Here is a 15104-nt window from a genome sequence, read left to right as displayed (position 1 = left end):
ACATCATCATCATCATCACTCAGCAAGACCGGAGTATCATTCAGCATCACCTCAGCATCGTCTCCGCACCAGTCACCACCACCACCACCACCACTACCGCGTCAGCATCCCTCAGCACCACCTCAGCCTGCTCTAGGGATCTGGCATCTGTTGATTCTCCCCTAGCGTCTGGCCGCTGCTAGTGTTATAATACAGGTACTAGTTCCCAACCTTCACCCTCCGATTGTTTATGCCCCCTCAAAAAGAAGCTTTAACAAACAACCACTGGAATAGGCAGAAACAAGTTGCCAGCATTGCAAGAACAAAAGAAAACTGAGGACGTTTTTTATTGTATACACTTTTTTAGGTCTCGCCTAGCGAACGCAGCGCATGCGCTGCTTTCGCCTTGGCGAGCCTATTGTTGTTGGTTCTGCTAGCGAAGGGAGACAAACCATGTGCGCGCACGGACAGGCGATGTGCACGCGCATGGCGTCTCCTCTCTGTTTTACAGACTCTCAGCGCGCGCTTCATTTTTTCAGTTCGAAGAACAGAAGCCGAAACAAAGACGGAATTGGGAGAAAGAGGGCACTGACAATGACGTTTCAGAGCGCGGCGACGTGTTCCTGTGCGAGGGATATGAGTGTGTTCAAACGGTGAGTAATTTTACCAAATTCCAGTTGTGCAAACATGAAAAACAGAGCTGGATTTGTTGTTAAATAAAGATCTCAGATAGCCCTTTCTCTTCTTCGTTTGCTGATTAACCAGACAGACCCCACCGCCCCTACACACTCCCTTCTTTTCCAGAACTTTTAAGCTTCCCAGAGCCACTCCTTCTGTACAAGTCTTAAAGCTTTACGTTTTTGGGTCTTGTAGTTTTCATTTTATAATGGGATCATAGTGGCATAGTTAGGTTTCCCATTACTGAAAATTAGGGCTGTTGGTGTTGCATTATTATTTGCAACGCTAAAAGCTCTATCTCCAACTGATGCGAGACCTGTTGCATTGCAAATGCTTGTTTATTCATGTAAAGGACAGTTGTTGCTAACTAAAATGTGAAAATAAGGCGAGAGATGAATGTAAATGCCCATGAATGCCTTGAAGCCATTTTGAGAAAAAAGGAGTGGTAAATACCAGATAACTGAAAACAAGACACAGCCCTTATCTGAGATGACATAGTTTACAAAAATGTTTCCATTTATTCATTTAGTAATTTTATACCAGCATCAGTCCAGAAACCAGTCTTGGTCCAGAGGATAACCCATAATAAGGGGACTTCGAAACGTATTAACCTTATTGCATAAGGGAGTTGGTGTTAATTCATAACCACACAAATGCTGTCCAAAAGGAATCATTGGAAGATTAGCTCTATCTAAATAAAAAGGTGTTACAACCCCTCTAATTGTGCAAAAATAAGGAGTTCTCTTTTTGGGGACAACTCCATCTATTTCTTGAATTGATGACCGGTATAATGAAATTGTGCTTAATGTATTGTGTTTTGATATTAATTTTATGTATGAATTATGTCCCTTGTTATTTTAAGTATGTGGGCTTAACACTGACACAAGTGTGATGTTGACCAAAGAATAAGAAGTGTGTACATATTTATTGTCTGAAATAATTAAAGGTTTATAGAAATAACTAGGAGGTTAAGGAAATGAAAAACATTATCAGTGTCAAAAACTGTGTGGCCAAAATAATTATCAGCAAGGGTAATCACTGTTGTACGATTTATAAATTGCCCAACCCCCCTATTTAGCAACTTTTAAAAGGTGATATTTTCAGGATTGTTACTTAAAATCCAACTTTAGCATAACAGAGGGTTTTAAATTACAATTCTTTAGAGAGCGAACTCGACTTCCTTAATTGCTCTCAATTAAAAGTTATCACTTATTAAATGTAATAAGCTAACTCAAAATTATTGTATGGGAGAGGTAGGCTTTGCAGTAGTGAGAAACAAATGTGTGTTTCACTACAGGACATGTAAAGGTTAAAAGTACATGGCCAACTTTTTAAATACAGTGGACCCTACCCTATACACGGTTTAGGGCCTATCCTGGGGTGATATATGTATTGAAAAGGTGTAGGTCTGGCAAAAGGTTTATTTTGCCATGTCGAAATGGCCTTTTAAAATTGCACACACTGGCTGCAATGCCTAGCTGTAGACATGTTTGAAAGGCCTACTTAAGTGGGTGGCACAATCAGTGCTGCAGGTCCACTAGTAGCATTTAGTTTACAGGCCCGAGTACATGTAGTACTACTTTACTATGGACTTATAAGCCACAGTGGGGTGAACATAGGCTCATAGCTCAAAATATGTTCAGTAGCAGCAATAAACGATTGTCAATTGAAATTAGTTTTTTGAAAAAAGGAGTATTTATATACCAACAAAAAGTAAAATATGGCATTCACAAACAATACACAAAGTCCCCCGAGGTCAGAGCTCTAGCATTTTAATAGAAGGGTTCTGAGTCCCACTCCCTGCTCCCTAGCGGTACTGATTATTCCCCATTCACTATAGGAGACATTCGGGTTAAGCCCAACTAGTTGCCCATGTCTCAGGAGTCTGACTCATTAAAGTCTTATTAAAGTCAAAAGAGTTGTAATGCCAAAGCTTTACATTGCAGGCAAGTTCTCACCGGAGTCTCAGAGTGCGCCCCCTTCACTACTGCAGAGGTAGTCCCTGGTGAGTATTACACATGTCCCTGCAGGAAAGGGACCCTGGTGTCTTTACTCCTCTGGTGATGGTACGTTTTCCTTGGATCCTCCCCAAAAGTGGGGGAGGGAGGAGGAAGCAGAGGGCATGGGGGATATCCGATGCTCCTGGTGCAGATCCTCAGTCGGGGCTTAGGCCCACACAGGTTACTGTGGCAGCCTCTCCCTCTTGACGACTGTCTCGACCAGACAATGCTTATTGCTTTTTGCCCCGCAGCCCCATCTTGCATATAGGTTGCCGACTTTACTTTGCACATGGGCTACGGCCTGCTCAGCATGGCAGCAATCTTCATGGCGTCCCAATCTGGCATACAGGGTCACGGACTTCCTTCTGTACAAGGGTTACGACCGGATAGGCGCAAAAGCGGTCTCCTCCCACCTCACTTCAGAAATCCAATCGCCAGCTCTCCCACTGAACCTATCTCCCTCCAGCCCTCTTCCCTTCCTCACAGGTACACTTGTCTTGGCAAGCAGGCAGGCACTGGTGCTCCAGGGAAGGTGGTCTTGGAATCCTTGGGTGATTTCTTGTCACCCAGCTAGCTGTAAGTCTGGCAGGCCTTAGACCCCCTCCCCCCCCCAATATAGACCAAGGGAGAGCTAAGCACACGGCAGCGGAATTTTACATGAGTGAGCCTGTAGGTCACACTCAACAGGTAACAAGCATTGGCATAGCCAATAGGTCTTGCCTTTGGGACCTTATAAGTTTAGACATGCAGCAGATTATCCCCTATCAGCATGCCCACACACTCAACACTCGACCTAATGACTGGCTAAGAAAACTTTTTTCGGGGCATTGCAGTAGGAGAAGAGGCGCGTGCACTTCTATTATGTTCTACTAGATCACGGGGCAGGGCCTCCCTCCTTCATTCCACACTTGTTAAGGGGATCTGCCGGTTTATACAGCGCCTCCGACGCACAGATATTTGCACCAATCAGTGTAAAAACGCCTTTTCCACTGCACATCACAGCGCGAACGGGCAGGCTCATGTTACGTATCCTCCCATCTAAACTGGTAATGAAAGTCAGGGGTTTAGAATTTGCTGCTGAGGCTTTTGTGTTAATCTGCAGATTGGCACACTAGCGGGGTTAACTCGGCCTTTCATCCTCCTGTGGCTGAGAAACCAATAACATTCAGTACTTAAGCACCAAGAGGAAATTTGGTTTCTGGTGCCATAGAATAATTATCAGACGCGCTGCTGTGAGGGAGGGGGGCCGATACAACGCGTACCATAGAAGGGAAGAGGGGGTTGCAGCCCATGAGTGCAGATTGAACTGGAGGGGACTGAGAAGCGCTGCGAAATGGCTACTTTGGATATACTTTAAGATGTCTCCACAAAGAACAAGAACCCAGGAGAGTGCACTGCACAGCGCCTCCACCTGAGCAGAAATGCAATCTTCTAGCTATCTTGCTAGCTTCTCCAGGCGCAACACGCAATACACCCACTCCCAAATCTGCTGGGGGGGGCAGAGCGGTCATGCTGTGCGCTCAGCTGTATCAACTGGTCTCACTCATTCACTCACTCAGCCTCGGAACAAGGAGTCCCGGCTTCTAATGGAGCTTCATAACTGGACCATGCCGTGTTATCTTGGGCAGATATTCAATAGACATTGCTCAAACACCAAACGCGAGTCTGACACCAATCAGATAAGACTGGGCGGATTGTAAAAACAATACCACGACGATCAGCACGAGCCGAGCGCCGCCATTGGTCAGATCCAGTCAGAATGCTTTACCCCGAATGCTGAAGGCCGCCTATTTCAATAGACAAGGTCAGAACGGCAGGGGACAGACAAGAGGGCCACGGGGAGATATTCCATTTGCTCTTCTTTGTGTTTAAACTTCAGATAAACAGAAGTATTTTGTTCTGGAGCGGGGTGCACGTAGAAGTCTTTGCTGGTCCCAGCTAGCAACATCTGCGCGCGCGGGTGCCCTTCACAGGGACACATCCTCTGCTTAGCCTGCTTCCTGTTTTCAGATAGCGTTTCCTCTGCTCATTTCCCCCTGGATGGCGGCTGATGATGGGGTGGCCGTAACGTTCAGATGACAGCCAACTTTGAGCAAACACAAAAGAACAACAGGGCACTTTTTAGAATAAATAAAGCCCACGCGCTGCCCAATGAGGTGAAGGGAAGAGGAATAAAACAAGTCCGGGAGTGGTGCGTGCGCATGCGCGCTGTATGGAATGCAGCTGATGCACGAACTGGCAAAAGCTAGACAAAACGAGAGAGGAGCAGCGGCAAGCGAGCACGGCAGGGAGGCGAACGCGCTAATTATAAACAAATGGTCATAAGGAGAAACAGATGCCGCTGCTGTGGGTAACCGCAAGCAATAGGCCATGGGCGGTAACATTTGTTGGGAAAGGCGGGACATGCGCTCCCCTTTACCCAATTGCATGCTGTCTTTCTTAGAAAGACGCACGCAAAGTCCAATAGGCTGTCAGCCCTACAAAAAAACACACGCAGAAGCGTGTGAAAAGTTGTGGTGAGCTCCAAGAGGTCATTTTCCTATTGCAGCGCATGAGCGCTGCTATAGGCTCAACCTAAAAAGGCCTGTTTACTTCTATTGATCACTACATGGTATGCTGCCAACACTGCGCTCGTGCTGCTTAACTCTTAGCAAAGGGTAGTGCTTTGGGTGCCCCTACCAGTCTGAAAAGATCACAATCTGTGGAGAGGCCTATGACAAGGAGTACAAGCCTGATCCGTGGTCGCCCATGGCAAAAAAGAAAAATTGGCATCAGGGATCCAGACATCATTGCAGTTGGGACACTTGCAACAGGGTTACACGCCCGTCACCACGTGTGGTACTTTTCCATCCTAACAATGACTATTCCATATTCTCAGGGAATTTAGAATGTTGGGGGTGTTCTGTAATGGGCAGTTGAGAAGGTTTCGTCATGATGCAAGGATGGCTGCCCATTTCCCCTGCTGAAAGCTTGAAAGTGAGCATCAAAGAAAGGCAACTGCAGGCCTTGGAGGCGAGGTATGACTTGCCTTCTGTAGGCACTTTGCGAATGGTAGGAATGGAGAGAATAAAGCCTCTGAAAACCGGAGACGTTGGGTTGGGCTGTGTCACAGAACGGGTGATTCGAGCACATTGTTGTGGTCTTTAAATTTCACCAATTTAGAAGGTAGGCTTGTGTGGCACAAAACAGGCTGCAAGTGCGAAAACACCAAGGTTTGTTCTTATTTGAAGTTTTGTGGCCAAAAAGGATGCACTAACACGTTCGTAAAAGTACAGTAAACGGGAATGCCACGAAGGCAAAATCAGGCACAGGGACACAGACATACATACTTTATAATCACTTGTTACTGCAAAGGAACGCAGCTAAAAGCAAACCGGATTCAAGACCTTCTTCTATTTTCAGATAAGTTGGATTTCATAGTCCTGAGATGATGGGTTGGTAGATAGTCAGAGCTTCCCTAATTAGTTTCTGCACTGTTTTGGAAGCCACACATCCAAGTCTTACTGGTGCATCACCGATGTATACTAAACATCACATACATAAAAAATAAAATCTGTTCTAGAGTTTACATTGCCCTGATGGTAATCAAATAGTTAGTACATATGTAGTGTTTAAACAACCTGAACTGGTTATTCTGTAAAAGCGTGCATTGTCAAGTTTTTCATTCATTAAGTCACTGGGTATGAGCAAATAACCTTGCAAATCTCTCAATTTCGTAAATCATATTCTTGTCTATATATCTCAGCTAGGAAAAGCTTATCAAAATAATTTTACAAAACTAATCATAATAAATCATGGGATTTAATTTCAATATCCAGCAATGACAGTGTGCACAAAATCATGTGAAGATTGAGGTTACACTGTTGGGAACCAGGTGAAAGGTATGTCACACACGTCTTAACTGATCTCTTTCAATGTCTCCATGTGCAAACACAGAATAAATCACAAGGCTAAATTTCTATTAGATTTAGTAATCTCGCAATCATTTTAAATCATTAAAACTTAGCTTACATGATAAATCTTGGCACCGTTACTGAAACATAATTAAGCTATTATTTGTGGACAAACAGCAACAATTGTATTTTTAAAATAAAAGGCAGCATTTGCAACCCCCAGACGAAAAGGCAGAAAACACCAAAGTAAGGGTCTCCAAACTCACCTCCGTGAAGAAGTGCAGATCGACAGTGCGTAGAAACAGCGGCTTTGGCTTCACCGTCCGAGAGACCAAAGAGCAAACCTCTACAGCAACTTTATTAAGGATTACAAAATAAACTGGGTGATAAAACATGTTCCCATTTTGTGTAGTCACTAGCTAATAACTCCAAAGAACAACAAAAAAAAACATTTGTAAATCAAATCCAATTACTGAAAGCGGCAAACTTCAGTCAAACAGGTTTTAAACATAGAAAGCCCCTAATTTACATCTAACGCGTTTAGTTAAGTGTAGCTTAAGAGCCTTGTCTGAGTCTTAGTTTGGCCAGTCTTTGCCGACAAACTCTCTGGCATCAAGCTCTTCATTTTTAATAGTATATGTGTGAGGTGTCGGGCAGATCTGAAAGCACATATGCACTTGAAAGAAGGGGAGCACTTGAAAAACTTAAAGGCAGGGGAAAACCACAAGGGTTCGAATCACAAAGTTTTTTGCACCTATAAGTTTAGCCTTACTGTATATTTTTTTAAAACAGGTATAAAACCACATCTAGCATTCACAAAAGGTAATTCTGCACATGTAAAAAAAATTTAAAATCAATCCTACAAATTGTTTTGTGCGAGTAAATCGGAAGCAGAGGTTTTAGGACATGAATGCCATGAGAGTTTGTGCATACCAAAAAACACAACCTTTATCTCTGGACACATTTTCACCCTGGAAACGATGGGAGATTTACCTCCAAATGTCCTTTCAGTGTGGCAATCAACAAGCGACACCCCCAACATTGGTGGAAGTGCAGGGACCAGGGTGTTTCTCCATCCCCAAGAAAGAAATACCTTCTCAGTTCCCAGTATACCCTTGCCAAGTCACAGCAGTAAGTCAAGGAAATCGGACTGTCACAGCTTCCTAAGAGTACACTTGTGAACCTTTCGAAATACCAAATTACCACCCAAAAAAACCTCAACCATAGAGAGACTAAAGCATAGGTTACTCAAAACAAAAAAGGAAATCTATGGCAGTAGCTTTATGTTTTTTTGCGATTCTGGCTCTATGTGGTTTTAGGAACACAAACTGTGTCTGCTGATGAAGCATTACAAAAAACATGTATAAATGTTTTTTACATTCTTTATCAAGTGACTGCGGGTCGGCATTCATGTTAAAGTAGCCAATAACGTTTCGAAAACAAGCACTAGTAAAGCCTAAAGGTCGTGCCTGCGGTGCCTACAAAATGACGCAGGCGATTTATTTAACTTTTTAGTTTTCATGCAGAGTTGGGTCCCTTACACCTTATTGCCACTATCCTGCACTTCCTTGAATTCTTTAATGGGATGGTCATCATTGCTAGTACGCTGTTGAAAAACTGGCACCAGGTCTGCGATCTACTCATTAATAAGAGTCCTAACTGGCCATGTATCGCTTAGACCTGGCTAGTAGACTGCTATGCACATACCATAAAGTACTTCCAACAGGTAAGAAGATCAGACCTAGTGTAAAAGGAGCCATTCAGCTCATGTCATGTGCACACTGACCATGAACGTCTTGCACTACTTCCTCTTTATAAAGGAAGCTTTCTTATAATGTCACATTTGCAAAACCTTTATGTAGCTCCATCAAAATCATCACCCTTAATCACACATTGTCAGTGACTTCAACATCAAGTTCAGCAGGGCTCACCGTGAGTCACTATAATCATCTTCCCTCTGTTCAGCACCCTGGTTTGCCTTCTAGATAGGTTTCTGCCATATAAATACCAGCACATACATACATTTGGAGAGAAATCCAGATAAAGGCAGAGATTTGTAGTGCCATACACCTGCCAGGTCTTAATCATAATGTGGACTGTGCGTCAAAGGAAATTCAAAGTTTTTGCCTTTTTTAAATATACATACCTCGATCTGCACCTTCTAAATCCATTTCTAGGAGTTTATTGAAACCCCCTTGGTGTTATCGGTAACAGATTTGCCTTGCAATGCATTTGCCAAGAAGGAAGAACCTAGAATAACTGCAGAATCTAGAAAGACATCATGCGTCACTACGAAGTATGTATGAACTAACGAATGTGGTATTTAAATAGCGCAAACCTAGTCAAAAGGCAGTGGATAGTCTACAGGGGCAAGGACATAGACAACTTGTTATAGGAGTAGTAGCTGGTTTGTGGGCTGCTACTGCGTTGTGAGGTCTTCAGTTTTTTCCTAAATTGGAGTAGAGTTGAGGTAGTCCAAATGAATACGGGAACATTATTAAAGATCCTAGGTGCATAGTTGGAGAAGGCATGTGACTTTGTTTCTTCTTTTCTGCACTCATTGAATCCAATCGGATAGTGTCCTGGCTGCAGGTGTGCCGAGAACCATCGGAGATGTTGCACTCGTCAGCGAGGGAGTCTGGTGTGTAGCCATAGAGTTGAGTGGTTAACCTTGGGCTAATTTAGGAAAACTATTTAAAATTACTTGAATTCCAGCTGTAAGGCAAGAAAATGTCAAATTTGTGAACAACCGGGAGAAAGTATCTGTTGGACTGGTTAATCTTGCTGCATACCTAGTGAAGTTTATTTTTGCCATTTTCATTGTACGAAGAAGGATACAATGTAGCAACATCATATGGTCCCCTTAGATCTAGAGGCTAAATGGAGAAAAAACAATATCAAATATTAGCAAAAACATAGAATACAAAAGACATTAATGTGTAAATGGTTCTATGGTTTTATATTATGCAGTGAAACAGTATGTAATATAAATAGCACTCTTCATTGACTCAAAAATACGTACGGTACAGGACAGATTCATACAAATTCAATTGCGGAATAATTATAAAATGGCAGTCAAAAAGCATCGAAATGTGGCCTACGGTAATCATAGGTTTTGATAATAGCTATGTTTTCACTTATTTATAGCATTATATTGAAAGCAAATACTTGCTTAGCTGTTTCTAATCATTATGTGGACTTGCCATGTGGATGGCAAGGATAGTGAAAGTGCACCCAACGACATGATAGTATGCGATGGTTCATTTGTAGATTTTAGGCTTTTGAATTGAGACATTTGCTGCCGGAAACATGTTTAAACGTACTACACTGCTGAAGTTAGTGTGCCTGTGTTCACGGGGTGTGATTGGGAGGCAAGGCTGATGAGTCCTCTCGCAGGAGAATGGGAAGAATCAAGAAGTAGGAAAGAGAGCGGTCCCATCCCATCCTACGTCCCGATCTCCAGCCCTTAATGTGCTCTTTGTTGCTGTCAAAAGAAGAAATGGTGCAGGTGTGGAAAGGGTTTCCCAGCACATCCAAGACCTTTTCCTTCCACAGAAGCATGGGCGGGGGATCAGGAACCAATGCCTGGAAAGGTTTAAAATGGCTATAAGGACACAATAACACATCCAAATGGCATGTCCAGTTTATGGATTTGAGCAGAAGTATATTTTGGACAAAAAACTGTTTTCCCACCCAGGTGACCAAAAGCATCATGTATTGGTAAGTGAGGACAGATGCTAAGAATACAGTTAAGAGTGCAGAATCACGTTTTGTGACTTGTGATTATGCATGGTTATATCTTCATGGGTTCAAAGGAGCAGAAAGCAGTACAAAAGGGGGTGGTGATGGACGGAGCATCAGAACCAATCAATCACTCACACCCAGTCAACAGATCTGGGTTTGATCCATCACCGTTCTTTAGCCCACTCTGCCACCCCAGTTCAGACAGAGTGGGCTAAAGAACGATGATGGATTAAACCCAGATCAGTTGACTGGGGGTGAGTGCTTGCAATGTTCAACACTCCGTCCATCATTTCCTTTGGTTTTTGCTTTGTTCGCCATAAGTTGGCAGGGTATGCTCAGACGTGAGTCCCTTGCTCACTTTGCCACTGGATTGAAGCAAGCCTGGCTGAAGACGGCTGAAATGCCAGAAACCGGTCCTAGGAAGCTTGTTTCCGGTCCAGGGAAGACATGGCTTGGCAGTTCGGGCTGGACTGTTCCCATGAGGCACAGGGTCAGACTGATTTGCATATGGCCATGTCTGAACTGGGGTGGCAGAGTGGGCTAAAGAACGATGATGGATTAAACCCAGATCAGTTGACTGGGGGTGAGTGCTTGCAATGTTCAACACTCCGTCCATCATTTCCTTTGGTTTTTGCTTCAAATGAGCAGAAGCCAGGATTTCACTGCGATTGTTACCCTGGTCAGATATGAGGTGTCACCAACTTCTCTCCCTGAAGACTAGAGAGAATGTGGATGTGGTGGCATTCCTCTACCGCACTTTCTCTTCCTTCCCATTTTCCCTCCCAAACCTGGAATGTATTGCCTGCGTGGGCAGGGCACATGAGGAGTAGTGTAGCTCCTCTAATATACTGTTTCATTCTTCCCAGTAATTAAAAGAGGATCACAAACTGGCACTGGGGATTGGGATAGGTGGCGTGGGTGATAAAGGTCAACTTCTTTGCAGTTGCAGAAAGAAAGGGGGTGATGAGCAGCCTGACCCATTTGTCCCTCACACTCTCTCCCTCTATACTCCTATGGCCATTACTCATCATGTGATATGGCTGAAAGGGGAGGGCTGGAAGCAATGACCACTCTCACTGTTTTCTTTGTAATCCAATGTCAAGAGACAGAGATATGTGGGAGCTCAAGAGCCCAACGTGACAACAAAAGAAAGAGTTGAGACACCTCAGAAACAGTAACAGGAGAAAAGCATCAGACATCTTTGTGAAAAAGATTAAAGGAGGAGTTGACCTATATCTTCAGGACAGAGGAGAGAAAAAGAGAGAGCCCTAGCTCAGTCACCGAGCATAAAGAGAAAGCAAGAGGAGAGACCTCAAAGACAAAGAGCTGGAGGTGTTGATGCTAGAGTTAGAAACAGACTGATGATGGAGTTAGAAATATACTCAGAAGCATAAGTAGGGGATGAGGAAGGTTCTTAGAAGCTTGAGATAGAGGGCACAAGAGTCTTCTAACACTAATGAGATAAGTGACACAGAGGGACAAACAGCAACTACAAGGGCACAGAAGGAGCTACATCTGAAACAGAAAGTAATGAGAGAAAGAGAACTGAGGCACAAATGTCAGTGAAAGAAAAAGCAATATCCTTGACAAAAGTGTGGAAGTCAATATCTTGTGGACTTTATTATTGCACATCTTACATTACTAATCTGCAACCACATGTTGTGCAACATGTATTCTAAACATAAGAGGATGAAAACATTTATGTGTTTTTGTCAAAAAGCAGAGCAGGGACCACTTGTGTTTCACATCTTTGTCAATTTACTCCAGGAGGTTTGCTACATAGCGAACATGCCACACTAATTCTGCACCTCCCTGCAAAACAGTAAAAATGTTATATTGCAAGGACACCTCAAAGTGACATCTTTGTGATCATTAATATAAAGTATGAGGTCTTTCTGTTATGAATATCAATGGAAAATGTAAAAAATCGTTCTTAAAGACATAACTGGTCTCACACGGAGTTTAGGAAAAGATTAATAAGTTGAGCATGAAAGGGGAAAGAAACATTACTGATTAAATTAAAACACTACGGTTGATGTGATGTTAATGTTAGATTTTATTCACCAAGATGAGCATGTAACAGCCCATAGAGATTTCATTCTAAAGTGTTTTATTAACATAATGGTTTCAACTTGTAATGTTGCTTTACATCCTTTCCTTTAGCTACCTGTTCCCTGCTGCTCAGCCAGTAAGAATGTGATGTGCGTCTGGAATGTTAGGATGCCTGATGAGGTAGCGGAATGCTTGAATGCCTGAATGGAGTGGAGAGAGAGACAGTTGGAGTGTGTGGGCTGAGCAGCAAGGATGCTGCTCCTGGTGGGTCTGAACTACTGATCTTATTATCCTACTTACCATCCTGTAACTAAGCATAATAAACCTCTTACCTTTAACCTAGTTCATGGCTACCTTTGGACTTCTTTTGGATTTCATCAATGGGGAAGATTTGGAGAAATAACCTACGTGTCCTGAAAAATGGCAAACTACTGAGGAAACTTGAGGTAAAGAAGCTTGATGCTAGAAGAAAAAGAATGCACTTGCTAGCCCCACCAGTGCCCTGTACCACGTGGACAGCTGCCCGGGGCGCTTAATCTTTCTTACATCAAAGGATTTTATGAATTTATGGATACAACATGATGCCTGGTTTCTGTTTGCCCTGTTGTACTATTACAAATTAAAATGTGTAATTGAGGAGTTCACATTTAATGAACTGGCTTCATCTGCAGAAACTGGCTGTGTATTTGAACAGGCACTACGGATGTGGTGTGACCGCGAGCGCTTTGAAAATCTCTGCTTGGGGAGGCGCTTTGCAGGAGCCAGTGGCGTCATCCAGTGGCAGACTGTTTGGGACATCAGCAAGGTGGTTAACAGTGAGTGGCCCATTAAAGATTATTGGGGAAGTGCGGGCCATTAGCAGTTATTCCACGAGGTATTTCAATGGGCCGCGGGCTGCGAGACTAACAGAATTGCCGGGGCCGCACACTTTACCATTCTCGCTGGTGTCGTGTGAAGCCCTTCAGCAGAGGTAGGTTTGCATCTTTGAGTGCAAGTTGTCGCGCGACGTTGTGCTGTCCTGCGATGTTAGGGAGAGCGCACACTCGTCTGTTTGCTGCACAAGCCGTTGTCTCGGGACTATCGGTCTTATGGAGAGCGAGCTGATGGTGGGAAGAGCTACAACTCTACTACGTGCCGCATCATCAGTACGCCCTCACTAACTCATACAAGCCCTATCTCCCCATTCAATCTTATGTACAACTGCCAACGTGGAGGACATTAAATCCTTCCCAACCTCGGGCAGTCCTACAACAAGGCTTGTGGCCATTTTACCTAGGTAAAATATCTATTGCAACTAACTATCCTTGTTAGTTATGCTGGTCACTTGTTTGCCTCGGTGACTCGCACACCTATTTGCACGCAACGTTACGAAGACTATTTTACTTCAAATGTTCCGCTCTTCGGTGACTCGTACAGCGTGCATCGCTGGGCTCTATGCTGCAATGGAAGGGGAACAAATGTGCACTGCTGTGATTTTGTGCACAACAATACACTGATTGGAGGAGTAAAGTGCTGTGGCCGTCTGGAGCTACTCGTCTGCAAAGTCATTTTGGTGCTATTTTTGCAATGGGTCGGGTGAGATATCGCTCACCAAAGTTGCATCAGAGATAATACAGAACTACGATATGGAGAAATGTTTAATGTTTTTCACCTCTATTGTGTTATCTTAGGTGATGCAGACGTATAGCATGCATATAAGTTTTTATTTTCTGCTCCGAGTTGCTATCTATCAATGTGCTACTGTGTGCTATGCTTGCTCGCTGTTATATAGTCATTTTCCTTCTTGCTGGGTGTATTTTTGCTTATGCCATGTGCTATCATGTGCGGTGCTTAGTTTGCTATCTTGTACGCCATATTCTTATTGGGTGTGGTTCTGGGTATGTTGTGCTGATCTAATGAGGCTATCATTATCCCATGTGTATTGTGCAATGATTGGGTGTCTGGTCTTAGAAGTGTGTGGCTTTGCCTTAGTGGAATTGTTTCATTGAGGGCTGTGTACCCTGTCCTGTGTTTTACCTAGGGGTGCGTTTCGGGGTTGTGTACCCTGTGCTGTTGACTTACCTAGGTATGTGTTGAGGGGTCATGTACCATGTAGTGCGTTTGCCTAGGGGTGTGTTGAGGGGTCATGTACCCTGTACTGTTATTTTACCTAGGTGTGATTTGAAGGGTCGTGTACCCTGTGCTATGTTTTGCCTAGGGGTGTGTTGAGGCGTTGTGTACCCTGTACTGTTATTTTACCTAGGTGTGCATTGGAAATGAAATTAAATACCAGTATTTGTAAAGCGTACAGCTACCTTCGGAGAGGTGTCCCGGCGCTGGGGGCCCTGGGGAAGAGTAAGCAAGCTATTGCCCAGAATCACATGGTGCTGGGCTAACCTGCCGCCGGCGCCGGGGATCGAACCGTGAACCCCATGGTCCGGAGTCAGGCACCCTAGCCGCTGCGCTACACCTCTTCCACGGGTCATGTACCCTGTCCTAGGTTTTGCCTAGGGTATGTTGAGGCGTCGTGTACCCTGTACTGTTATTTTACCTAGGTGTGCGTTCAATGGTTGTGTACCCTGAGCTGTGTTTTGCCTAGGGGTGTGCTGAGGGGTCGTGTACCCAGTACTGTTATTTTACCAAGGAGTGCAATCAAGGGTCGTGTACCCTGTGCTGTGTTATACCTGAGATGTCTTGTTCTGTCAGGTGTGATATGTGTGGATAGGTGTAATAGGTGTGCAGAAGGGGGCGAGTGGTGAGGGAATTACACCTCAGCAGA

The 15104-nt window shown here is 43.9% G+C and overlaps 1 protein-coding gene across 2 annotated transcripts in view; it reads right to left on the bottom strand.

The window, feature by feature from the left end:
* The window catches only part of RPP30 (ribonuclease P/MRP subunit p30), a 117562-nt gene that overhangs the window by 25721 nt on the left and 76737 nt on the right, over positions 1–15104 (bottom strand). For both annotated transcript variants that reach the window (XM_085614965.1, XM_085614966.1), the window contains 2 exons: positions 9389–9426; positions 6817–6896 (listed from right to left, as the gene is read on the bottom strand). In XM_085614965.1, the coding sequence (XP_085471091.1) occupies positions 6817–6896; positions 9389–9426 (118 nt within the window). The remainder of the gene's footprint in view (positions 1–6816; positions 6897–9388; positions 9427–15104) is intronic.

Source organism: Triturus cristatus, chromosome 1_2 (genome assembly GCF_964204655.1).
Source record: "Triturus cristatus chromosome 1_2, aTriCri1.1, whole genome shotgun sequence".
NCBI classification, from domain to species: domain Eukaryota; kingdom Metazoa; phylum Chordata; class Amphibia; order Caudata; family Salamandridae; genus Triturus; species Triturus cristatus.
This window is presented reverse-complemented; position numbering and strand designations above follow the sequence as displayed.